Source organism: Oxyura jamaicensis, chromosome 1, assembly GCF_011077185.1.
Source record: "Oxyura jamaicensis isolate SHBP4307 breed ruddy duck chromosome 1, BPBGC_Ojam_1.0, whole genome shotgun sequence".
NCBI classification, from domain to species: Eukaryota; Metazoa; Chordata; class Aves; order Anseriformes; family Anatidae; genus Oxyura; species Oxyura jamaicensis.
The window spans coordinates 45,732,774-45,758,884 of record NC_048893.1 but is presented as its reverse complement, the minus strand read 5'-3'; the positions used below and the strand labels follow the sequence as shown (position 1 = coordinate 45,758,884).

The 26,111-nt window shown below is 35.5% G+C and overlaps 1 protein-coding gene across 2 annotated transcripts in view; it reads left to right on the top strand.

Annotated features, from left to right (window-relative positions):
• Positions 1-26,111, top strand: part of CFAP54 (cilia and flagella associated protein 54) — a 111,827-nt gene that overhangs the window by 43,307 nt on the left and 42,409 nt on the right. For both annotated transcript variants that reach the window (XM_035315008.1, XM_035315007.1), the window contains 18 exons: positions 1,185-1,332; positions 2,160-2,315; positions 3,281-3,403; positions 5,918-6,055; positions 7,487-7,583; positions 10,478-10,567; positions 11,744-11,870; positions 12,348-12,459; positions 13,360-13,508; positions 16,079-16,309; positions 16,874-17,016; positions 18,721-18,902; positions 19,578-19,805; positions 20,005-20,228; positions 20,340-20,475; positions 23,482-23,596; positions 24,614-24,766; positions 25,402-25,596. In XM_035315008.1, coding sequence (XP_035170899.1) covers positions 1,185-1,332; positions 2,160-2,315; positions 3,281-3,403; positions 5,918-6,055; positions 7,487-7,583; positions 10,478-10,567; positions 11,744-11,870; positions 12,348-12,459; positions 13,360-13,508; positions 16,079-16,309; positions 16,874-17,016; positions 18,721-18,902; positions 19,578-19,805; positions 20,005-20,228; positions 20,340-20,475; positions 23,482-23,596; positions 24,614-24,766; positions 25,402-25,596 — 2,747 coding nt within the window. The remainder of the gene's footprint in view (positions 1-1,184; positions 1,333-2,159; positions 2,316-3,280; positions 3,404-5,917; positions 6,056-7,486; positions 7,584-10,477; positions 10,568-11,743; positions 11,871-12,347; positions 12,460-13,359; positions 13,509-16,078; positions 16,310-16,873; positions 17,017-18,720; positions 18,903-19,577; positions 19,806-20,004; positions 20,229-20,339; positions 20,476-23,481; positions 23,597-24,613; positions 24,767-25,401; positions 25,597-26,111) is intronic.

Genomic DNA, 26,111 nt, shown 5'->3' with positions numbered 1-26,111 from the left:
CTATTTATGACTGTGTGGATGTCTTTAATCTTTCCCTGGCCTGAGAACAATGCAGGAATACAAGTCTGGCCCTTGTGATTTTTTTCCCCTCTTGTTCTTCATTTATCTTCTTTTCTTGCCCGGCCCCCCCCCCCCCTTTTTTTTTTTTAACACATACATTTGTAGAGGTAAAGTAGGTTCATTTGAATGAACTTACTTACTTTCAAATAAATCAAATGAAGACAGCAAACTTAAAATAGCTGTGCAAAGCAGTTCAGGGATTTTGCTTTTCTGAAAGTTAACCTAAAGCATTATTATTATTATTATCACCATTATTAACATATTTCATACATATTTCTTGAAGCTGTACTATGACACCTGGAATAAGACCGTTTCAGTTTTACTGTTTGGTAGCTAAGAAATTAACTGGACTTGCATGACCATACAGAGAATTTAGACAGTAGAGGGAGCCGGACAGAAAGGAAAACTCCTGCTTCCAATTGGAAGCCCTGTTGATTCCTTGGTAATGTCAAGCATGTGAATTAGTCTGTTTGATATTCCTTCTTGAGTTTCAGTCTGTTTTACAAAACACAATCAAGGAGAAGTAGAAATTTACTTCTTATACTTCAGAATAATAGGATTGGTGTTGTAAGAAAAAAAAAAAGAAAAAAAAAAAAGAAAGAAAAAGCAGGACAAATGCACCCCTATTCCCAGGGAAGAAAGCACGCACATGCACAAAAGGCAGAAGAAAATAAATAATTTTGAACCTTGTAACAAAAGACATCAATGGATGAAAAGGAGTCTGTCATTAATACTTAGTGTGCTTCCCAACTGCATGCATTATTGTCAATACAGAAAAATAATATGTAAAAGAAGACAGAACAAACAAGCTGTAACATCCCAGGATTTTAAAGAAAATTCAAACTAAATTTCACTGGATTAGATGAAACAGTTACATAAAAGTTGTCTTAGGATTTTAGAAGGTGGACAACAGTTTGAAAAGGAGTCTTATCCCTTTAATTTATATTTTTTAAGCTAGGAATTTAAGGCAATTTTTTTCAGTTTTATGTGTAAATCTCATTTCCAGCAGTACCTGTAGTAATCCTTCCTGTCTATCATTTTACTATTAAAGACTGCAATTTCAGGCATGAGATGTCTTAATCATCATTAATATGCAATACTCTTTTGCTTTTTTTCTTTTGTAGGTTACATCTTGAGACTGTATCTCAGACTTCTCCTATCACCTTGTACCTCTTTCTGAGGAATATATTCGCTATCTGTGACATTAACGTCATGGAAGGAGGACTCTTCTGTGATTCCGTTTGTTCCAATGAGATCCTTTACAAGGAACAAGTATGTTTAGCTCAGAATAATGTTGGTTAGTTTGTATCCTGGTGGAAAGATGATCTCTGAATAGTTACTTCTCATTAAAATCCTAATTCAAAGCCCACTGCTTCCAGCTGGAGAAGGTTTTTCCTTAACTTCAGTGGTGTTAGACTGTGTTTAAAGTAAGAGATTTAATCACAATTGTTTTTGTCCCACTAAAAAGCAGCTGGCAGCTTTATTTGTTAACATTTCCACTATTTAATATATATGTTTTCATTAATATTGAACTCCTAACAAGGTTTCATGGTTTTAATATACTAAGTTTCTTTTAGCTTCTTTTAGGCTTTCTTATAGTACAATGGCATGTTAAGTTTCTTTTTTCTTTGCCTTCTCTATTATGCCATTACTATTCCACTCTTTCTTGGCTGAAGTACTTGTGTCTTACAAATGTGAGTATTCAATAACACAGTGATTTTGAGGATCAGCTCACATATGCAACAACTGTGGCAGACTGCTGGAAGGGAAAAAACAGTTGTTATCCCTCCCTTAGCCACTCTGAGAAATTTCCCCTCCACACAGGTTAAAAGTTGCTATCAGGCATTACAAACTATGTGGATAAATTCCGAGGGCAAAATTAAGACAAATGGTTTCCTTTAGAATCATGAATACAGTTGCATTTGTTTATATACTTCTAATGGGTGTCACTGTAAATTCATTTTTAAACTTTTATCTTATGTGCTGCTTACACTGCTTTTTAAACAGTAGTAATGCCTGTCTTCTTTCACTCCCTGAAATAATTTTAAGCAATGGCATTTATATTTGAATCTTTTTTTTTTTTTCTTCTTTCTTTACAGGCTGGTAGATTAGCAGAATGTGAAAGGATGACTGTGGCAATTGATCTTGGTAATTGGTTGAATGATGCAAGTTATACACTGCAGTCTGTTGTACAATGTTATGGTCTCCTCGCTCCAATTATTTATCACAAGATTTCTGCAGTGCCTATAGTTCAGGTGAGAGCATTTCAAGTGAGAGCTTTCACCCAGCTCCTGTGATTATAGTGATACTAATTAAACTTGTAATGGAATATACATATATGTGGGAGAGCCAAACATGTAGGCTTCAAGTTCTAAGGAGTTACTGAAAGAAAAGCCTTTATTGGTTTTATGAATTTCCAGTGCATACGTTCAGTGCAAGCTGTACAGATTCTGCTCTCAGATATGCTAAAGTAAATGCAGAATATTGGTTGTTGCTGCAGGACGATTCACTGGTATTTTAAAATTATAATGGAATCTGTGATGTAACTTCTATTGTATGCCACTTGCAAATAACAGTTCTGAGGAAAGATAAGCAGCATTTGCTCATGTGTGATTTTTTTCCCCTATATTTTTTTTCCCGTGTTTTGATAATGCAATCTATAGTTTTCAGGCAACTGTACCTTTCCAGAAGCAAGCAAGCACCTTTCTTTGAGAACTGAGTACCTGAATGCTTTCCTGCATTTCTGAAGCAGCAGACCTATTTTTTTTAATTATTTTTTTATTTTTTTAAGATTCAGCAAATATACAGGACAAACATACAACTTTTGTACAGTCTTTTCAAGCATACTGGAAACATTTTTCTTTATTTTAAAATTCTGACCAGCTCATTATAGTTTTAAGCAATGTTTTACTAGGAGCATGTCATCTAACTGAATTAAGCATGCTTTGATTTCATTTTAGTTAAATCGGCAAAGATATCATGTATCTATAATTTAATATCTAAGTGTTTTTTTGTGAACTTGTAATTTATTCCAAAGGGCTGTGGATGAAATCTGAATGCCATTACATTCAATGGACATGTTACTTCTGTTTTTTGTAGAGCTAGCATTTCATCATAGCTGTTGGATTTTAAAGTTTACCATTAAATACAATCTATGGAACAGAGGTACAAACTCGTGTGTTGCCGGTTCCGAACTTGGTTTTAATCCTTGTATTTACAGATCCTCATTAAGTGCTTGGCTGTCCTTCAAGAAATTCCAAGTGCTATTTTGCAAAGGAGACAGGCTGGATGTTATGAGAGTATTCAGCATATGATAGCTTGTACTTCATTTTATACAGCAAAGGTATGTTGTGTATTATTGTGCTTAGAGCTTTCCTTAAGATACTGCTTTTGTCAGGAAAAAAAGAAAAAGATTTAATAAGCTGGCCTTCAGAGTGGTATCTTGTTTTGGTATTAATCAATGTGTATGCCCTCCTGGCTGTGAGGGCAGTGTCAGGGCATAGTGAGGGCTGTGGAGCCAGGATGTGAGGGCAATGCCCATGGCTGGCAGGGCAATGCTTCGCCAGCGAGGGATGGTCCCAGCGCTCCCAGCGGAGGAACAGGGCAGGCCAGGGGTGGCAGTCAGGTTCAAGCAGGGTCCAGACTTTTGGGCAAGTTTGTGGTGATGAGTTGGGTCAAGCTGGGAAGTCAATCTGCAAGTCAGGATCAGGTCTGGTGAGGGTAGCCAGGGTCAGACACAGCCCAGCAGGTGGGTCCATCATGATGGGAGCACTCCTAGCACAAACTGAGGAGTCAATGTGTCAGGTGTCCAGACCAGTGGATCCATGGCCAAGCACAGTCATGGCTTTGAGTGTGCTGGAGATCAGCACTCCTACAACATAGCTCAGGCAAGGACTCTAGGCTCAGGTCTGAGCTGAAAGAGAGCTCCTGGGCCCATGGAGAGAGGGCCCAGTTGAGGGTTGTCAGGGCGGTTGAGGGTTGTTAGGGCCAATGTCTGTTAGTGCCTCTAACTTTGTAGAGACTCTGGCCCTCAGGCTAGAGCCTCTGGCTCTTACAGTTCAACTCCTGGTAGTTGCCAACCTCAGAGCTGTATGCTCAATTCCACAGTATTGGAAGTGATGTTGGTGGCATTAGGAAATTAAACCTTTTGCTGTACTTGAATCACTACTCTTGCATCATCAGTAAAGAAGCTGTTACTCATTAAATATTTCTTATAGTTCACTCACCTGTGAACTTAGTACTAAAAGGTTGTTCATCTCAAGAAGTGTCAGCATTCAGCTTACCAAATGAGGGAGGACACAATTGCAAAAGTAAGCCTGGATTTACTAAGAGAGAGAAATAATAATTCCAAAGAAATGGTGTGTTTGATGTCACATGAGGATTTTCAGGGGGTTAATCCATGAGACATTCACAACAGGTGGCTGAAACCTGAGGAATCGCTTGAAGAATCACATTTTTAAAAAGAGATTTCTGAATAATCTTGTATCTCAGTTTCCAAAATAACTTTCATGTGGTAACATTCTTTATTGACATCTATTTAGAGTTAACTGATGAACTCATTATTTTCTGTTCAAGTGTGGACATGGCATGTCCAATCTCAGTGATTCTCTTTTGCATTTTTAATCCTGAATGCGTCAAAAAATATCAAATAGATGAACCTCAAGTGACTCAAGTAATTTCATTATGAGCAAGGCAGTGCTGGTTCCAGGATCAAAAAAGTCTGACCCAAAAGGCATCCAATATTTTGTTTTCTGGTACTTTCCAGGAACTTCAAAGCCTTATTGTCTCAGTGTATGTATAGTCTTGCCTAGAATTTAGATAATATATTTTAAAATATATATATTATTTAAATGTCCATAATATCCTGATTTATTAAAGACAGTGTTCCATTACTGGTAAGTGTTATACTCAGTTTAGATACTTCTGCTAAGTTTGTTTTAGTAAGATCTTTCTGCAATAAGTACAATACTTACATTCTTAAGTAGCTCCTTTCTTTAAGATGTTTTCTTGTGGCTATTTCGATATATCATTTATCAGTCCCAAAAAGTTCCTGTTTTGATTCCTCTGGTATGAGAACTTGCTCTATCTTAACCTTAGTATAGTGCTTGTTGTTGGATTCTCTAGTTAAATGACTGTTTGTATTGCAGATTTTTTTCTTTAGAGGTAACATTGCAACAGAATAGTATACAGAATAGCAAACAGAATGAGTGAATTGCAAAAGCTTCTAGTTAATCAATATTATAAAGTTCTCTGTTGAGTTAATTGGGCTGTTCACTGTACTATCAAAGTAACCTATATACTTACTTTCTATTCCAAAGGCAAACATCTCAACATGAAACTACATTGCATATACACTTCAGTCTTCAGAGCTCTATCTAAAGAAGATAAAACCAGCTAAAATACATACAAGACACTGTTCAATCATTATTTTCATATTTTTCAAAAATTCACTATTCTATTTTATTAGAGAAATTTCACTAATATGGTTGAGATTTTCAAATGTGCACTTGATACCAGAGAGGTAAATGAGGATGATCTACTTACCCCTTATATTCTTTGATGGCAGTACTGCCTGAGAACAGGAAGAATGTCAAGTGCTGCCATAGATACTTCTAGTTAAGTATTTCTCTGAGGAACAGAGTCTATGGCTAAGCAGAAGCATAACACATAGATAGTATATCTGCAATTCCAAGTATTTTAAAGGTCTGTAGTCCTATTGTTTTATTAAGGGAAACTTAAGTATTGAGTATTTGACTTCTATTTATAATATTAATGCAGTTTGACAACTGTAAGTAGATAATAATTAAACATTACATGTTATGCAAAACAAAAAGTATAATAGATGATTCCTTAATAGGTTCTACGTTCATGGAAAGAATATGAACTAGCAGTAATTATTATTAACTATGGGAAAAAACTGTTGGATTCCTCGCAAACAGCCTCACTCTGTCGCTCAGGAGCTACAGAAACTGAAGAAGCACACACTAACAAAAAAGTAAATGTTCTTACATTCACTTTATAATTGCTCTAAATATGCTATTTTATTATTTTAAAGACCATATTTATTAACTTCTGTTTTAGAAGTGATTGTAAGAGTTTCCTAAGAGAGTAGGAATTCCCAAGAATCCAGCTGGGAAGCTTCTGTTTGATTGTAGCCATCTTTGTTGGGACCAGTTGCAGTGGGTACGGGGCCTTCTCTAGTTGAACTGGAGAGGGGTTAGGAATATTACAGTTCTGAGCCATTAGGATCCTGCAGATCTCGTTACCAGCATTCCTAATTGATCTGCACATACAGTTTGCAGGAATGTCTTACTGGACAGAAATAATAATAATAATAAAAAAGGAATCAACAAAACAACAACTCAGTTAAATAATTGTATAAGAAAGGAAAATCAAAAATATCCTAGTGTAGAAACTTAGCCTCTCATTTTGTGCAGCTGCTTGAAACAGAGTCATAGTAGGAGAGTAACTTGGGAACTTTGTAGACTGAAAAAAAATTCTCAGTGGAGGAAGAACTTTCAACCTCAGTGACCTCAATTCTTAAATTACAAAGAGATGCAGTAGGTTGTGGAGGATTTATGACTACTTAGAATTAAAGTGTTGATTCTGCATACTTTTCTGTCTGTTTTTCTTTAAATAATTTTGGAAGAGATTTTACTAGAGAGCAGATTTGAAAAAGATATAAGAAAATAGGAATAATGAGACAGGAAGTAAACAAGCACTGTGAGCATGAAACAGATAAATTGAGAGGAGCAGCAAGTCAATCAATCAGCTTACAGGGAAGAATTTCTGGAAAAAAAAAAAAAAAAACAAACATCTGTAGGACACTGGTAGAATCCAGAACAAATGATTTTCTCCATTGCTTCTTGCTGAGTTTGTGATGGCTACTCTCAAGCTCATACCAAAAAAAAGAGAAAGTAATCTAAGATCATAGGAACAATATAATACCTTGAGACAAATAGTGCTGACTGAAAATTACATTTTCATTAAAATGAAAGAAAGAACTTGGCTTCCAGAGGAAGATTTTCATATCTTTAGGAAGTAACTAATCTACAAAAGAGTACATATATATATATATATATATGTATATATATATATCAACATATTTGGTCAAAAAAATTGTTCAAATATGTTGTTCTAGTCGCCTGTGGGACTTCCCTACATTTTTTTTTTTTTTTTTTTGTGGCAATGCAAACTCACTGGCTCCCTTGGGGACCAATCAAAAATGTATCATGGCCAAGCTTTTGAAGCTATATTAACGTTTCTATGGACAGCAATTTTAGCTCACTTACAAAGAGGGCAATATTGGTTAAATTACCAAACATGGAATAAGAAGATTTAGGATCTAATCCAAACTTCACTGTTGATGTGCCCTTTTTAGTTAGGTAAAAGCTAAGTTTTTATAACTAAGTACCTGATATTTCAGAACATTTCTGCAAAGACATCCCATTTAGCTGCAATGGAAAAAGCAACAGAAAATCTAAATGCTCTTGAATCAAATCTCCTGAGACTGACAAAACCAGGTGGGTGTACTATTAAACACTTCTTACCATATTCCATACAGTTTACAGTTCATCTGTAAATATTGTTTGCCTAAGAACTTCTATTTCATATATCTTTGATGATAAATCAAACAGAATTGTAATTTCTGTGAGCTTATTTGTACCTTGTAGTGGTCTTTATAATGACTTTTATTAATCTTTTTCATCGTTTCCACAAAAACATTCATTCCTTCTTGGAAAGGAGTGGTCATTGTCCTGTTGTGCTGTTAAATATATTCTACTGATCCGTGTAAATTTTGTTCCATGTTTTTTAGGCTTGCTTTATCTTCGTAAATCAGAAAATGCAAGGGCAAAGACCATTGCCTATTTATTGCACATTTTACCACTCTACCATTGCTAGTAGTAATGACCATTGGAGGAATTTGTTGTGTATGAAAGGATTCCTGGATATGGTTAAGAGAAATTGTTCTGTTTGTGAAGGAGTTGCATGTGGAGTAGCATTTTACTACCTTGTAACTCAGCAATGACTGTATCAACTTTAAAATATCTTAGAGTCTGGATTAAGCACAAGAATTTACATGCTGGTTGTTCTGCCAAAGTTAGATGAAGTAGTAAGTAGGACATAATAAGAAAATTTAATAAAAATTTAGAACACAGAGCCACCACAGATTTTCTTTTCTGTTGTATTTACCCGGTATTTTCTACTCCTTGGAACCTGTATAGAATCATAGCATAAGTTAGGTTGGAAGGCATCTCTGGAAGTAATTTATTCCAGAGATCAGGTTGCACTGGTGCTTTTCCAGTCAAGTTTTAAATCTCTCTGATGAAAGAGATTTCAAAATATTTATAGGCAACCTGTTCCAATATTTGACCACCTTTTTGGTTAAAAGTTTTTGTTTATTTTATTTTATTTGTTAAATATCTGTTTGGAATTTTGTGTTTTCCAACTTGCAGCTATGAGCTCTTGTGCTGTCGGTGTTCACCTGTGAGGACAGTCTGAGGTGTACCTTCTGTACTTCTCCTGTTACATAGGTGTAAACTCCCCTTAGCCTTTTCTTCTTAAGACTGAATACATCCAGTTCTCTCAGCCTCTCCTTGCATTGTCATTCACTCTAGCTCTTTATCGTCTTGGTGGCCCTTCACTGGACTATGGAGTTCAAAACCAAACACACCAGGTGTGGTCTCACAAGTGGGCAATAGTCACCGCCTTTGACCTGCTGGCTCTCTGTGCAGTTCATCTTTGCTGCAACAGCACACTGCTGATTCATGTTCTAGTTGTCTTCTACTGCCTCTGTATACACATATGTATATATTTTAGAAGGGGAAGTACTTCTGTGACAAATAGGATAAAAAGCATGACGCAAAACTTCTGTTATCTGTGCACTGATCCTTCAGTTTCTGCTGCTGACATTGATGCCTGCATTTCTGCAGGACAGGTTACAGGATGAATGAGTTCTGTAAGTTAATTGGAAATTACATTGATGATTTAATAAAATTATGTTCCATTATTTCTTAATAGAAAGTTAGAGCTGATCAGTTAAAGAAGAGCATATTTACATTAATTGATGAATACTTGACTGCTGAAGTCTGCTCCGTTGCTCCAGTAGGATAGTTGTATACTAGTCAATACAGGAGTCTTCTGCTGTTGCTATGCATAACAAATAACAAAGCTTGCATCCATCCATACAAATATGTATAAATGATTTAGGACAATTTGCACACTTTTAGGGCATGCTGTTGAAAAAAAGTATTGGCAAAAGCCTTTTTTATAGGAAATTCTTAAAAGTGAATCAATAGTTACTATTCCATTGATGATTCTCTAAGAGAAAAATGAAAAAGAGCTGAATCTGTGTCTTCTGTAGAAAACTGAGGAAAAGTTCACACATTGCAATATTAAATTTTGAAATTTCAAATGTTTTCCCATTCTAAATGTTTTGGGAAGTACTGTTCTTTGTTAAAATCCTCACTTGAAGTAATACATGGTTGAACTTGTCAAATAGGAGAGAACACCAACAGGGGATGTGACTTGACCTAAAAATAATAATAAATAATCTGCTTGTCCTGCTGTCTGTCCTATTTAATAGGATGCTCTTTGCATACAATAGACTATTGCCAGTGGAGGTTGCAGCTGTCGATCCACAATCCCAACTGGTGTTACAGAGTCCATTTTTAACCTCACATTTTTCAGGGACCAGCTGCATTCATCTTTTTCAACCATGGAACTCACCTCAGCATAAAGTTTGTAGGTTATATATCTTTATCAAGGCAAAATATCAAGTAGCACATGTAACATTGTTGTGGTCCTCATCAGTTGGTAACACAGTTGTCTTTAACTCTTGGAAGCTTGAATCCAAGTTATTGTTCACCTATATATTTTATATACTATTTACACATATAAAACAATACGTATAGGAATATTTATATATTACAATATGCAATTAAATTTATTTACATAAATATTTAGGTGAAGAAAAAATATATTCTTTTATCTACTTATGATGTCTGTATACCAAGTATGTGCATAAGCACTAGTCATTAGTAGCATCATGTGTTCAGTTCATGCTGTATATCTTTAAATATCATTTTTGGACATTTCCTTACTGCACAAATCATCTCCTCCACAGATGATTTGTATGGAGATGTTATACCTCTGATGGACTCCAGACATTTTGCTCATTAGTCTAGTATTTGGAAGTTCATCAGTCATATCTGTAAGCTCTTCATTACACAGTGGCACAGTTATTCATGTTACAGGAGAGCAAGCTTTTAAATTTCTCTCTGGATGACAGTGAGAGATTTAAAAGCAACTGTACTAAAGAAGGATTTTTCTAGTCTTCAGTTATGGTTGCATGTAGAGTTTCTATTTAACACTGTCACTACTTGTCATAATGGATTTGATTTGTTTATTGATGTAGTTCGTGGATCAGAGCTTACAGGACAGGAAGATCCTTTGTTCCTCTACCCTATAATTTCATGTTGGACATCAAACACTGCTTATCGTGAAGGTAGGATGATTGGCATCTAGTTTAGTTGTAAAGGCTTCTTTACTATAGAAATTTCCCAATATAAAGCAATCTACTTATTTCTTGGAATAAGCTCTTGGAATTTTTTTCTTCACTTGTTCTTGTACATACAAAATCAACTAAAACATAGCTTAAAAAAATCTTCAGTATAGACACATTTAGAAGTGTATGAAATACTTAAAACATGTTTAGATTATATATTTAGTACATAAAATAATAATAGTGAAAATAATTTTGATAATATTTGTTTTCTCATGAACTTGAAAATGAGGTCATTTTTACAGTTGTGCCAAGTCTTCAAATTTTTCATTTCTGTAGAATGTTCTTTTTAAATTGAGAGATGCCATTTCCACATTAAATTTTGTTACTGAAGGAGGAATTCACAAAAGACTGAATACCCTTGTGTTTTTGAAGTAAGATTTAAGTTTCTGGTATGTGGCCTTTGCCAATGCTTTATTATTATTGTTATTATTTTAGTACAGGTATTCAAAATAACAGTGGAGCCCTGCCTGTAAAATTAATATAGGTTTCAGATAGGATAAATGCTCATTTATTTATTGATAAAAAATTTTCAAGACGGCTCAACAATCAAAGCACTTTGCAAACAATTAAAAATCTGCCTAAATCTACAACACAGCTCCACTGCTGCAGTGAGAACTGAGATGCTTGTACACTAATGTGGCTGTCACTGAGAAAAACAGCCTAAGTGATTAGGGTGCAGTTACTTTGTTTATCTTTATTGTTCTGTTTTTTTTTTTTCTCTCTGCATTTTCAGGCAAGTGTACAATTAGTCATGTTGAATAGTATTATATAATAACACAAAAATAGTTCCAAAACTGTTTTCTTAGTCTGTATAATATTTGTCATTCCAGGAGCGTACATAAATACGGTGAAACTGTGATTCTGGATGCCTAGTCACAAAAATAAATATTTAGCAACTGCTGTTGTGTATCATGACCTTCTCTGGGCAAACCTACCCTCATGTGAAAGAATTTCTTTCTTATATCTAGTCTAAATCTGCCTTCTTTTATTTTATTGGCATGCAACATAACATGAATGGGTGCTTTGAGAGATACACAGTTGTAATTAAAGTTGAATTCAGAAACCTGTTACAGAATAAATAGAAAAAATATTAATTATTTATTGCTTTTTTTGCAGTGATGAAATTCAAAAAGAAACCACGTTTTCTTGAGTTCTTTATTCAAGTTTTGCACAAAATCCTGAATGAAGAGAAGTTTCAAAGTGTCCTGGAATGGTCAGGAAATGTGCAAGCTTACTTGAAAAGGTAGGTTGCTGTTATAGTTGTACTGTAAAATTAATACTTGGGTTCAACAGTGTCACAATTACAGCAGACACTGTAAATTGTACATGGTTGTAGTCCCATCTGTAGCCATTCCCATGGCTCCTAGTCTGCAGAAGTTCCTTGAACACAGAAAGTTTATACAGCTTGGAAACTGTTTTATTGAGACTGTGTTGTACATGGAGACTTCTCCCCTGAAGCTGAGAAGTCACTGTGTCTGTTCAAAGATCCTGTCTACCATCAACAGTTTCCAGACTTTTCCATTTCACAGACACCACTTTATAATATAGCCATTCACTGTATTATTATGAGGCAGTGGGATAGGAAAGAAAAACTGCCAAATTTACAACTCCTAGTGAAATACAAATTGTATGTGTTCTACCTGTTCCCAGGAAAACCCTCTAACTATGAAAGGAGTTTAACATGTTCATGATAAGTTTATCATTATTACTTCTTTGCCAGGAGGAATGACCACCTTCTCTGTATCAATGGAACTTCAAGACCAGAAACAATTTCTCCCACTCTGCCTGAAGGCACCAGGAAGTACACCAGAGGAGTTGGGGAGTTCCAGAAAGTGAGTTTTACTTCTAAGGAGCCATGTTTGTCTTTACATGGCAGCAATGCTGTAAGCACAAAAATATTTTTTAAAAAAACAATGTCATAAAAAAGAAGACATACATAATTGCTAAAATCCAAGGTACAAACTCTATCACTCAGCAAACCTCTGCACTCTTAAAACCAAGAAGAAAAGTTTGCATTGGATTTATGTGAAAGACCAACTCTTGTGAGGTATTTGAGATCCGTCGGAGTAATGAATTCCAAACTCAATGAGAGCTTTCATATGCTCCCTTTAGAAAAACAAATACATATGCCCTGAGTACCATCACATTAAGAAAAGGAGATCAGTTTAGGCCTTTTTATGCAATATGTTGTACTTAGACTTAAACAAGTAACTGTTTCCTCTGCAGACATTCTAATTGCACAATAAAGGCTATTTGTTTAGAATTCTTCTAAAATATATTTGTGTTTTTATTCCCACATAATAATCTTAATGGATTTGTATTATTTTTGAGGAAGAGTTTTCTCCCTCATAAGTAATGCTGTAATACTTCTAGCATCTGAGATAGATGTGGGAAAGACTTTTTTTCTGGTTTTGCATTGCAGATTTTTACTATTTATAACAATAGCGAAGAAGTAATTATTTTTGAGATAGAAACCAACAGTATATGAAACAATAGTTGGCTTCCTAGTGTCAGCCATTTGACATATCCCTTCCAGAAAAACTGTAAAGTTTTCTGGAATATTACATACTTCTTTTCCTGCCATATTTTGATAAAGAGTTCCAGAATTTATTTTCTGTTCTGTTCCATTCCTGCATAATCCAAACTGTTGTATACCTCAAGTAATTGATAATGTAAGTATAAATAAATATTTGAAGTGTATTTACGATTGTAATGAAAGATTGTTTTTAAAGAATGTGGAGACCTCAGCTTTAAAGAAACCAGAGGCATCAGCTTTGAAGAAACAAAGACAAGAAACGTTGAGCCCTATTAGAAAAAGACAGACTCTTAGACAGTATTTTGCGAAACATCCAGACATAATGAAATCTCCAGAAGCACAAAGGTAAATGAATGCAAGTTGTCAAATTGCTTTACAGAACCAAAGCATTTTGTCTGAAATCTAGTTTACAGTTAAGTATATATACATATATATATTTTTCCTGTGAAATGGATGAATTTGTGCAAAGTTCAATCAGTTTTCTACTTAAGCTTGGTATAAAATTGGCTTCCTGTCTACAGAACAAAATCCATCTCATTGCTATTTCAGAGAATAATTGTAGGAGATCTTAAGGTCTTTCTATTAATAATAAAAGACTGTATTTCAGTTGTGTTAGCTTGAGTATGTTAATTTAATATGGAAGAAAAGCTGTGTTAATCTGAGTACTATAATGCTTTTCAAACCATCTTGGGGAGCTTAGTTATTAGAAATCTAATATAGAATATTTATTTGTTCCTGTATCAATTTTTATCATCCTTCTGCTAGTCTTTTTGGCTTATCTGTTCTGTAACTTTCAGAAAACCATTCCTTGATAGCAAGAAATGAAATCCCTTCTTTTGGCTGATAATTATATGTATTTAGCTAACTTAGCAATAACACTACATTATGAACTAAAGGAATTAATAGTATTTATTAACTGGTGCTTTGGTCACTTACACTTCCAGCAGTTAGCAACTAGAAAGCTAGAAAATATATGAATATAAGCAATCGCATAACGGATTATAGAAGTATTTTAAACAAAGGTCTCTGAAAAAGTCTTCTGTACGTGATATTCTAAATATGTACCTGAACTGTCCATTTTTTGTCCTCCACAGAAAAAGAAAACTTCCTTAACATGATTTTCAGTTCTGTCCACATTTTAGAGGCTGAAAACAAGCAGAAAAATATTTTGAAACGATAAAGGGATCAGTTTATCAAAATGAGATGTGATTCGATTACAGTATTGTTATGTATCTTCAAAAAGAGAAAATACAAGTAATACAGAGAAACAAACAAAATCTATTGCTAGAAATTAAAGCCAAGAATCCACCTTTGAAATAGAATGTTTTCTTCAGATTGAGGATGATTAGCTACCAAAACATAGCAATAAAAAAAATGTAAATTTGCAAATTTGCAGTAAAATAGTAGATCCTCCATCTCCTGAACAGATTGTGTGAAACCGTTGTGGTTAGCCCTGGCAGGCAGCTCAGCACCACACAGCCACTTGCTCACTCTCCCCAGGTGGGATGGAGGAGATAATCAGTAAGGTAAAAGTGTGAGAACTCATGGGTTGAGATCAGGACAGTTCAGTGGGTAAAGCAGACGCCATGCACAAGCAAAGCAAACCAAGGAATCCATTTGCTACTTCCCATCGGCAAGTAGGTGTTCAGCCACTTCCAGGACAGCAGGGCTGGTCACGCAGAGCAGTTCCTTTGGAAGACAAATGCCATCATTACCAGCATCCCCCTTTCCTCTTTACCCCAGTGTCCTGGTTTCAGTTAGGACAGTTATTTTTCCTCCTAGTAGCTGGTAGGGTGCTATGTTTTGGATTAGGATGAGAAGAGTGCTGATAACATGCTGATGTTTTAATTGCTGGAGAGCAATGCTTACACTATGCCAAGGACTTTTCAGCTCCTCGCTCTGTCCTGCCAGCGGGCAGGCTGGGGGTGCAGCAAAAGCTGGGAGGGGACGAACCCAGAACAGCTGACCCAAACTGGCCAAAGGGGTATTCCATACCATCTGACGTCATGCTAAACAATATATAGGGGTGGCTAACCGGGCTGGGGGGGCCGGCTGCTCGGGGTTGGGCTGGGCATCGGTCAGCGGGTGGTGAGCAATTGCATTGTGCATCACTTGTTTGTACATATTATTATTATTATCATTATTATTTTCTATCTTAATAAACTGCCTTTATCTCAACCCACAGGCTTCACTTTCCCGTTTCTCTCCCCCATCCCAGAGAGGGAGGGGGGAGGGTGAGCGAACGGCTGTGTGGTGTTTAGCTGCCAGCCGGGTTAAACCACAACACCCAGCTTTATTGCTGAGCACGGCGCCACACGGTGTGGGACATCCCTCTGGTCAGCCTGGGCCAGCTGTCCTGGCAGTGTCCCCTCCCAGCTCCTGGTGCACCCCCAGCCCCTCGCTGGCAGGGCAGTGCGAGGAGCACGAACGGCCTTGGCTTTGTGCAAGCACTGCTCTCCAACAACTGAAAGCATCCGTGTGTTATCACCACCGTTTTCATCAAAATTCCAAAACACAGTGCTCTGTGAGTCTCTATGAAGAAGAAGATTAACTTTATCCCAGCCAAAACAATGACAGAAACACACACTGTATTTTGAATAAATACCTGTTTGAATGATTCAGGTACAAATAACTTTGAACATAGGGCTAAACTTCTTGTAAGTACTAAAACAAATGTCTTATTGAAGTTTGTAAAGTATAAAATAGGATTTAGTGTGTGTTAATTGCACTGAAGATGAAAAGCACAATTGTTTTCTTGACTGAAGCAAAAATCATTTTGCTAGAAATATGACATCCTTCTGAAGTTAATACAAGTCTGTGGATATGTAATGGGATACTTGATTATCATGATTTGATTTTCTAAAGCTCTGAGAAAACACAGTTTAATTTTTTGTTCTGCATATATTTTGTTTTAGGAAACACAAGGGAGAATTGAGAAAAGTAGCTCATCGCACCTTAGTGGTACTGCTGACACCAATTGTGAGCAACTACTTAAACCGAAAGAAGTTTCATCAAATATGTCTTGAAGAGATGCCCTGGAGGTCTCAGATGAATATTTATCTGGCAATTGCACACTACCACTTATTTAAAAGGAAACTGGAAGAGCAATATAACATTGGAATTTGTGGTTCACAGCATCAGGACAGGTATATCTTACTGTATTATAAATCACAGAATCATAGAATCATTAAGGTTGGCAAAGACCTCCATGATCATCTGGTCCAACCATCCCCCTACCACCAAATTACCCACTAAACCATGTCCCTAAGTACCACATTCAGCCTTTTCTTAAACACCCCCAAGGACCGTGACTCCACCGACTCCCTGGGCGATCTGTTCCAATGCCTAACTACTCTTTCTGAGAAGAAATTTCTCCTAAAATGATTGCTATTAAAGTAGATCACTATATTATTGCCATTAATGCAAAGATTTGAATTACAGTATCAGCAGTCAGTTTGTCATATGACCAATTCAGCTTCCACGTGCAAATGCATATACAGTGTACTACATTTTGTCTTCAGTCATAGGGCAGGGGACATGCACATTTTTGGTTGCTTACATGACTGGTCAGATTTTACATCTTTTGAAAGTTTTGAAATATCATGGAAGTTTTGAAAAAAAATGAAATCTCACTTTTGAGAAACTGAATTTTATATGCTTATATCTTTTTTTTTTTTTTTTTCCCACTTCCTTTTTCTTCTATTCTGCAGTTACAATATTCTGGATCCTGAAATATTCTCCTTAAATAATTCTGGAACTGTAGTAGTGAGAGAATCTGTAGAGAATAACAGAAGAACACCGCCTCTTTTTCTCCTTAAAAAGTCACCTTCAGGACTGACCAAAAAACAAAGATGTAAGAACTTTTAGTGGGTATACAAATTGAAGCACTTTCAACGTACCTTTTTCCTTCTCTTAATTTTTGTCCTGACTTCCATCATTATTTTTGCACATTACCATTGGAAAATCACTCAATGCCCATTTAAATAGGAGATTTTCATTCTAGATTTCAAAAGTGTTTCCTGTATTTTCTCTTTTTGACATACCTATTATAGCATAAGTCATAGTCAATAATGAGACATTTATAATAACTCTGACCATTATTTAATGTGTTGATAAATATTTTTATAAAGTGATGATTCTTCATCCTAAGTTTCTAAGTTCTAATAATTTAGTGATACTGGCTTTTAGTTTGCAGAAGCCATACTTGCTACACCTATTAATATGTAATATTCCATATTATTCTAAATGCAATTAGGATTTTTATCAATTTCTGTGGTTGTTAACTGCTCTGTAATTTTCTTTAGATTTCCTAACTGTCCAATAATTTCCTGGGTCATTCAGTAAGTCATTCTCAAAATTATAGATGGAAGTTTATTATCATCTATGAAATTTTAAGTAAAATAGTTTAGGTGTCTTTCTCCACTGCAGGCATCACAGTGTTTTCCTAAGGCAGAAGCTACTTCAGGATCCTTTTTTACCTTGAACCTTTTTTCCTCAAATTTCTCTTTCATGTTTTACCGTTCTGTCTGTTATCCCAGCTGTTTTCAGTAACATCATTTGAGGTTTCAACAGGATCTGAAAGGCGGCCCCTGTTTGCAGCTAATCGTGAAATATAGCACTTTGATTACTTCAGACAGTGATAATATACAAGGCAACACAAATCAGTCTGCCTAACCACTGTAAGTTCAAGAGAAAATCAAAAGTTTAGTCTTTTCAAAAGTACTTCAAAGAATACATTCTTGTTGGAGCTGTAGAGAATTATGCTATTGTTCCTTTGTTAGGTAGGAATCAACCAAACTCCTTGCCTTTTCCAAGGAGTTATGACAAAACTAGCTGGTGAACTCATAGGTTCTCTTTGCAACAGACTACTTGTAGTCATGTTCTTTTGTCTTTCTTTATGTTTACAAGCCTTGGGAACTGAATATTGCTGAAAACATTGATCCTGCTTATTACATCCTAGCTGTTTCAGCAATTTTGAATGAAAGATTTTCACTGAAGTATGCAGTTTACCTTGGACAGCAAATATTGTTTATTGTGAAATTCATTTCTACCATGAAACCTGTAGTTCAGATATTGCTGTATCCCACCACCATGAACTTTCATGTTTCCCCTTTGAGGACAGATGCTATTGAATAAAATAACGAAGCAATTCTATGCATACCACAGAATTTGTCACAAAACTCTTTTTCTTAACTTTTCCTTTAAAGAGGCCTTGGTTTCAGAAAGGTTCTTGGGAGCTTACCTCATGGTGACTTCTTCCTAAAACTTGATAACATCTAGGATGGTTGTGTTCTGGCTGAGAGGCTGGAAACTATTTTGTACATATTATTATTTTGCTTAAACTTTTTTTCTATTCCTGCTTCTTCCTCATCTTAAGTAAGAGCATCTTACATTTTAAATATCATAACCTTCTAAATATGATAACCTTAACTTTGGCATTTCCTAACATTTAAGTATTTAGTTGGTACAGGAAAATCCTAGCTGACTGATAATATTTTCTGTTTTATGTTTTGGAGAACTTTAACTCATTTTTAACCAGTGTATGTTTTGTCTTCAGATACAGATAGATCTTCTGAGCACACCAGTAAATTGGGTGGAACATATACTCCTCAAACTCAAATGACAAATGATATGGAAATATCCATCTCACGGTCCCCCAGAGAATGCAGCCAGTTTCCATCAGATACCATTTTATTGGACCATTTTACAAAAATCTTTATTCATTTAAGAAGAGCAGTGGTAATATACATTTTCTTATTAAACACTGTATTTACTACTAAACACTGTATTGCAAAACTTTCTACATAAAAAATCCTAAGGAAAAAAAAAAACACTTTTTTTTTTCAGGGAAAAAAAATGATTCCTTATCTTCTGCAAAATGTTCAAGCACAATGTATCAAATGTCAGACATATTACCTATCACAATGCATATCTCAATCAAATATTTAATAATTTAACTGTTTTAATTTAGTCTTTATAAATTTCCTTCCCATTTTTTGTTAAATACTTCTGAAAATACTTGCAGATATACTTTTCCCTTTATAGGTTTTGGTGGATGCCTTGGTAGTGTAGACAGAAAGACCAGCGACAGAAAGGAAAAGCAGTCTGACTACTCTTCCCATAAAACCACCTAAAAACAAGTAAAAATTTATTTTTAGGTGGTGTGAATGAATTTGTTTTCTTATTCTCACACCAGAAGCAACAATTTAAATAAATTATAAATTAGTGCTTCTATGAAAATTTCCAAATTAAGTTTTTACAATCCCTTAGAAATAGAAATATTAAGTAATCTGTTATTAAAGATGATTTGTTGATTGTAATTTTGGAAGTTTACTTCTACCTTCGCAATAAATGAATGAAGCTTTTCATTTCTGTATTTTCAAAGTATAAGTCTATTCTAAATGATATACATAGGTTCTTGCTCACCGTGGTGGCCACTGGACATTGCTTCAAAATGCTTGCCGAGAACTTTGGAACTATACTCAAGAATCCCAGTCAATTGCTAAACATTCCCATTCCCATACAGATGCATTTCCCATTACGAAGGAGTTTCTTAGGAACACTATCTGGTTGCCATTTTATTTGGCATCAGACATGATCATTGATATGATAACTGAACTACAAGCAACCGATTCTCTTAAGGTAAAAATACTGAGATGATATATTCTTTATTATCATGTCTTCTGTAGAGATAATTTTCTTTCTCTTGTTTTATATTCTGATATCTCCAGGTTATTTTCTGTAACAAGTTTTTAGACAAGCACAGTATTTTCTATATAATTTGATTTCTCCTAAAAACAAATTTGTCAGTAACAGGTAGAATAATGTTTCTTCACTGTAGATTGTGGATCCCGAAGGAGACTTCTGCATTCCCAGTTGTTTAGGAGGTATTACTGATGAGAATGGTGGTTCAAATCTCCATCCACAGTCTCCCCTGGATGATGTGAATGTAGTTGACTTGAAATGGATATGTAATCTGGTTCTTAAAACAATAGAGTTGTTGTATCAAATGAAGAAATGGGAAGCACTTGTACACATAGCTGTACAATTTAACATATTTACACAGTAAGTTACAACAACTTGAACAAATACTAAAAAGCAGCACTATACAGTTAAATATACTGTTATTTTGATTAATTAATAAATTAATTAATTGATACTTTGATTTTTTTTCAGTGAGAGATATACAGAACAGGTGATTCCGCTGCTGGTGTATGCTCAGAGGCAGCTTCTGGAAAGAAAACAGCAATTCAGTAGCCCAGAAAGCCATGAATCTCATTTCATAAAATATCTGTCTGATAATGCAAATAAGGTGAACTTCAGATCTCTTTTTTGGATGCTGACTCTTATTGTGAACTAAATGTAGAGGAGTATGTTCACTGATTAGATTAATATGGTTTTCCATAATGTTCATAAATTATGAGAATAATTTAATGAAAATAATTGATTGAAGGCATGAAAGGGCTTGTATGACATGATTTCAGCAACAGCAGAGGTCTGGACTTGATGACCCAGAGAACATTTCTTCCATGCATTGTGTACTCATTCCATATTATAAGCCTAAGTCTAATTTCATGTTAGTTCTTGATGCTGCTCTTTTAACCTGAAAACATTTATTTGGATGTTGCATAATCTGTGTGATTAATTAAAATTAAATACAGAGAGATTGCTTTGTTTCTGCATTGGAACACTTTTTAAAGACCAAAATTAATCAAATCGAGTTAATCCAAACACTAGCAATATCAGTAAAAACCTTCAAGAACTTGATTGTCACCAAAGAAAAACAGCTGCTCACTGGAAGTTAAGGCTTTATATCTTTAGTAAGCTGATATTCCCACTGGATTTTTTTTTCATGGAATTAGCTATTAAAAACTAAGTTTTTTTAGCCTAATGTTTATTTCTAAAATGTTTTTCTAGTCAGTGGTATAGTTGATATTTTTGTTATGTTTCTGTTAGCTAATATATACACAGAACTTGAAGGAGGAGGGGAAAATGGGTTTTAGAACTCCAAGAAGGCATTGTTCTGAACTTATTTGGGGTTCAGGTACCACTGCCTTGCCTAGAGACAACATACTGCTACATAATGCTTGCAAGGCTGTGTCATGTCTCTTGGTGACCTGTTTCCTACTGACTTCTTTCAGGCCTCACCATTCAGAACATAGTCCTTTGTATAAAAAAGGACACCACATACCACCAACAAACCACAATGTTCTTGTGGAAGTTATTGTAAAACACTTGAAAGACAATGTAGTCAGTGGTTAGCCAACATGGGTTCATGAGGGGAAAGACCTATTTAATGAACTAATTTTCTTTTTATGACAAGGTTGCCAATGTAGTTGACCAAAGGAAGCTAGTTTATGTAATTCTACTGGATCTCAGCAAAACTTTTGATGCTATTTCTCATGGTATTCTTCTAGACAAAAGTACATAATACGGTGGGTGAATAACAGGCTGATGGGTTGGGATCTAAGGGTTATAGTAAAAGGGGTTACATCAGGCTGGCAGACAGTCACTAGTGCAGTTCCCCAGGGTTCCATTTCAGTGCCAGTTCTCTTTAATGTTTTCATAAATTACTAGGATGCAGGACTTGAAGGTATACTAAGTAAGTTTGAAGATAATACTAAACTGAGAGGAACTGTTGATGCTGTTGAGGGTGGAGCGGCCTTGCAGAGAGATCTTGACAAATTAGAGGGCTGGACAATCACCAGCAATGTGAAGTTTAACAAGAACAAGTGCTGGATTCTGCATCTGGGAAGGGACAACTCTGGCTGTATGTACAGACTGGGGGACAAAAGGCTGGAGAGCAACCCTGCAGAAAGGGATCTGGAAGTTCGGTTTGATGGCAAGTTGAATGTAAGTCACCAGTGTGTCCTGGAAGCCAAAAGAGATAGTTGTACCCTGGGGTGCATCAAGCATTGTTTGCCAGTTGAGGGAAGTGATTATCGTGCTCTACTCTGCACTGGTGCAGCCTTGACTCGAATACTGTGTGTGTTTTCAGGCACCACAATTTAAGAAGGACATAAAACTATTAGGGCGTGTCTGAAGGAGTGCTATGAAGATGGTAGCCCTTTGGGTCCAGGGGACAAGACATATGAGGAGCTCCTGAGGTCACTTGGTTGGTCAGCCTAGGGAGGAGAAGACTGAGGGAAGACTTGATGGTGGCCTACAGCTTCCTCAGGATGGAGAGTGGAGGGGCAGGTGCTGATCTCTTCTCTCTGGTGACCAGCAATAGGACCTGAAGGAATGGCAGGGGACGCTGTGACAGGGGACGTTGAGGTTGGACATTAGGAAAAGGTTCTTCACTGAAAGGGTGGTTGGGTATTGGAACAGGCTCCCTTGGGAAGCCACTTGGTCATGGCACTAAGCCTGCTGGAGTTCAAGAAGTCTTTGGACAATGCTCTTAGACATATGGCCTGATTTTTGGGTGGTCCTGTGTGGAGTCAGGTGTTGGACTTGATGATCCTTGTGGGTACTTTCCAACCTGGGATATTCTCTGATTCTACACCACTATGATCTGAGTTATGTGGAAGAGCAATATAGTTTTGAGACATCTTAACTTACAGAATGAAGACTAATGTCAACTAATAGCAAATAAAGATTGTTCAGAAAATACAGCATCAAGTTAGAAATTTGGAAGGTGTGACTATGTTTCACGATGCAATGCCATTCAGAGAGACTTGAACTTTCTCTGAATTGTTTATTTGCTCATGAAGTGATGTGTCTGCATCAGCACAACTAGATGATAAGTACTGTCTGGAAGTTTTCATTTCTGACAGGGTTAGACTGCTTCTGTTATTTCCTTAAAACTATTTTGGATATTCTTTGATATTCTTTGGATATTCTTTGGATTTCGTGACATTGTGCTTTACAGGCAGTGTGCTCTTTAGGCATACTTACACACTTACATGTACAGGTTCTTTGCAAGCATTTGTCCAGACAAAGAAAGGAGGAGTATTTGCTGAACATCAGTGAGCTGCTCATGATTACAGGAAACACCATAAGAGATACAAGTTTAATTCATTAATATAAATTACTTATATTTTCCAACTTTGATCCCAAATTGAGATACATAATTTCACATCTGAACACTTACATGATATATCTAATATTTAGGTGTTGTGAATATTTCACATTTATTGACCTGGATACTAGTAATGGGACATCGGTGTCTTTGTAAAAATATCCTCTTTTATTTTGTCATGTGACCGTGTGTTTAGATACTTAACTATAAACATGTTTTTTTTTTTTTTTTTTTTTTTTTTTTTTTTTTTTTTAATGAATATTGTTCAATGATCATGAAACAAAACTTGCTTTTTAGATGAGTTGCAGAGACTACATAGGGTGGAATCTACAGCTGCCTGTTGCCCATGCTGCTAGTGTACTGCTCTTTCCTGGATGCATTACCTACCCTGAGATGAAAAATGATTATACAGGTCAGAGCTCATTTCAGTATCATGAGTTCTCTTTTCTCCCCAAACCTTTTTATTTTTTCCTACAGGATTTTGTGGTTTTGGTTTTCCTTCTTATTGTAGGTCTTCCACCATTCCTGTAATAGGTCTATTTTAATATAAGATCAGTTTTGTTTTCAAATGATTATTCTTGATATTTTGGATGGATAATAATATTTTGAAGATCTCTCCAAATATATTCAAACTGTATCTGAAAGCAGAGAAGAGCAGTTGTCATCCAGAACTACAGTATATTGAGTGAGCTTGGTGATCTTGGGCCCAGTTTTCCGTGTGTTGCTGGATACCCACCAACATACACAGAAGTTAATGTGAACCTGCACTGTTAATGACAGAATCAATACAAAGGCTGAAAGGAGGTATAAGGTGACAGAACACTTATTTTACCCATAGATGTTGTTCTTTCCAATTGGGATCAAAGCGTTTTAGTCATTAATGGAAGCATAGTTCCTCCTATCACAGAGATGTCAAGGCATTGTGCACAAGACTTTTTGTGGAATTCAACTGAGGAAAGTCATTAAATGGTAAATAATTCTGTTTGTTAGAGTAGATGATATTATGCGTTCCAGTGGAGAGAGCATGATGGTTTGGTATGTAGAAAATACAGGAATTGTAATAAATAGGACCAGCAGTTGTAGCAAAAGATTTGTTCCCAGACTTAAGACACCAGAATCAAAGTAATAAGCTGAGCTGATGGTCAGGGCAGATGGAATTCAGAGAAAATAGGTGTCATATAACAACCAAAATGTAAAAAACGAAAAAGATAAAACTGCTCAGGTGTTGTTCCTGAATGTTAATGATTTTTATTTAATTCATGTTTTTCTTTAATTCATGTTTGAATAGGGAAACAAAAGTGACAATTCCATTAATATATTTTCGTTTTTAGGTTATAGAATTGTTCAAATATACGTTTTACATTTTTTAAACTTAAAATATGTTTGTATATATGCAAATTTGTTCTCCCTAATTGCCAATTTCTTTCAGATGGCAGTCAAGCCAAACATCTAGTTTATGTACCTCTTGATGTGAATGATACGCTGAAATGTTTTAGGGAAACTCTAAAAAAATCTAAATTTCACAGCAGAGCACTGAGACACAGCAGAAAACTACTTTCATTATTTCTTGCACACACACAAGGTGAGTACTTCATTGAAGTGTTTCTCACTCAACAATGAATCATAGAATCATAGAATGGTTTGTTGGAAGGGACCTTAAAGATCATCTAATTCCAAACCTCGTGCCATGAGCAGGGACACCTCCCAGTGAATCATGTTGCTCAAAATGAAGCATGTATGAAGCATACATACAGTTAAAATAGTAAATAGTAAAATACTTTGTTTTTAATCAGGCTTTAGTTTTAACTGAGAATTAGTAAAACCACAGAATGTAAAATTATATATGAAACTCTTTAAGTGCAAACTCAGCCTGATTTCTGATGATTTCTGTCTCTTGGTTGGATGATAATTTTTTTTCAAGCAACTGTGTCACTTGTCTTTCTTCAGCCAAACTTTCATTAGTGGACTGACTGGCAGCTCTTACCAACTTATTTTCTCTGACTGGTTACATATTTTTATTTGGTTGTGCTCACCAATTAGTTTGATTAGGAGACACACAAAGTGAATAAGAACATATGAAACTAGGTTAAAATAACGCACACAAAAATCATATATTTGTTTGAATAATATGGTGTGGAAATATTTGTGGTGCTCGTAATAGTAGAATACTTTTCTGACTTGACCCTTTCTGACATATAAATTGTTTTTCTGATCTAGAACATGCTAGAAGAGCAATCAGTCAAATCTCTCCAAAGAGAAGGCTGGAATTTAATGTGGGAGCTGAACTGATATTTCTACCAGTACCACATGACCTTTCTCAAGAAAAATTTAATTTCTCCAGTATGGTTGAGAGTAAACCAATACCACAGTCACAACTTTCAGTAATTGTCTCTTCCTATGAACAAACAATTGGTAATTTTTTTTTTTTTTAATTGTGTTTACAGCAAATATGTAACTCTCTACCTATCTGTGCTCGCTATCTGTTTGTTCCAGTGTTATTTCCCTCTGTCAGTTATAACTGTCTGAAAAGTGGTCTCCAGAAATACACAACCTTCTCTCCTAATTCTGAAAATCTGCATTAGATCCTAAAAAAGATACTAGTTGTTCATCACATCTACAGTTCCCTCTTCTTATGAACAAGCATTACTTCAGTTGTGTAATGCTGATTAATTCCAAACTAAAATATGTAATGCTTAAGGGAATAATTTTAATTCCATGACATATTTTTCTTTTTTTTCTAGGAAATAGGCCTTTCATGTTCTGTACATTTGAGTATGAGAACCCAGTTACTTGGTGTCCGTCTTACCTTTCTAATATGGCTTTACTCATATATTTAAAGCTCAGCCTGAGAATGTTTTCTCAGTCTGATAAAAACGATAATACAAAAATTTAGGTAAACAGATTCGTAAATACATAATACTCTTGTC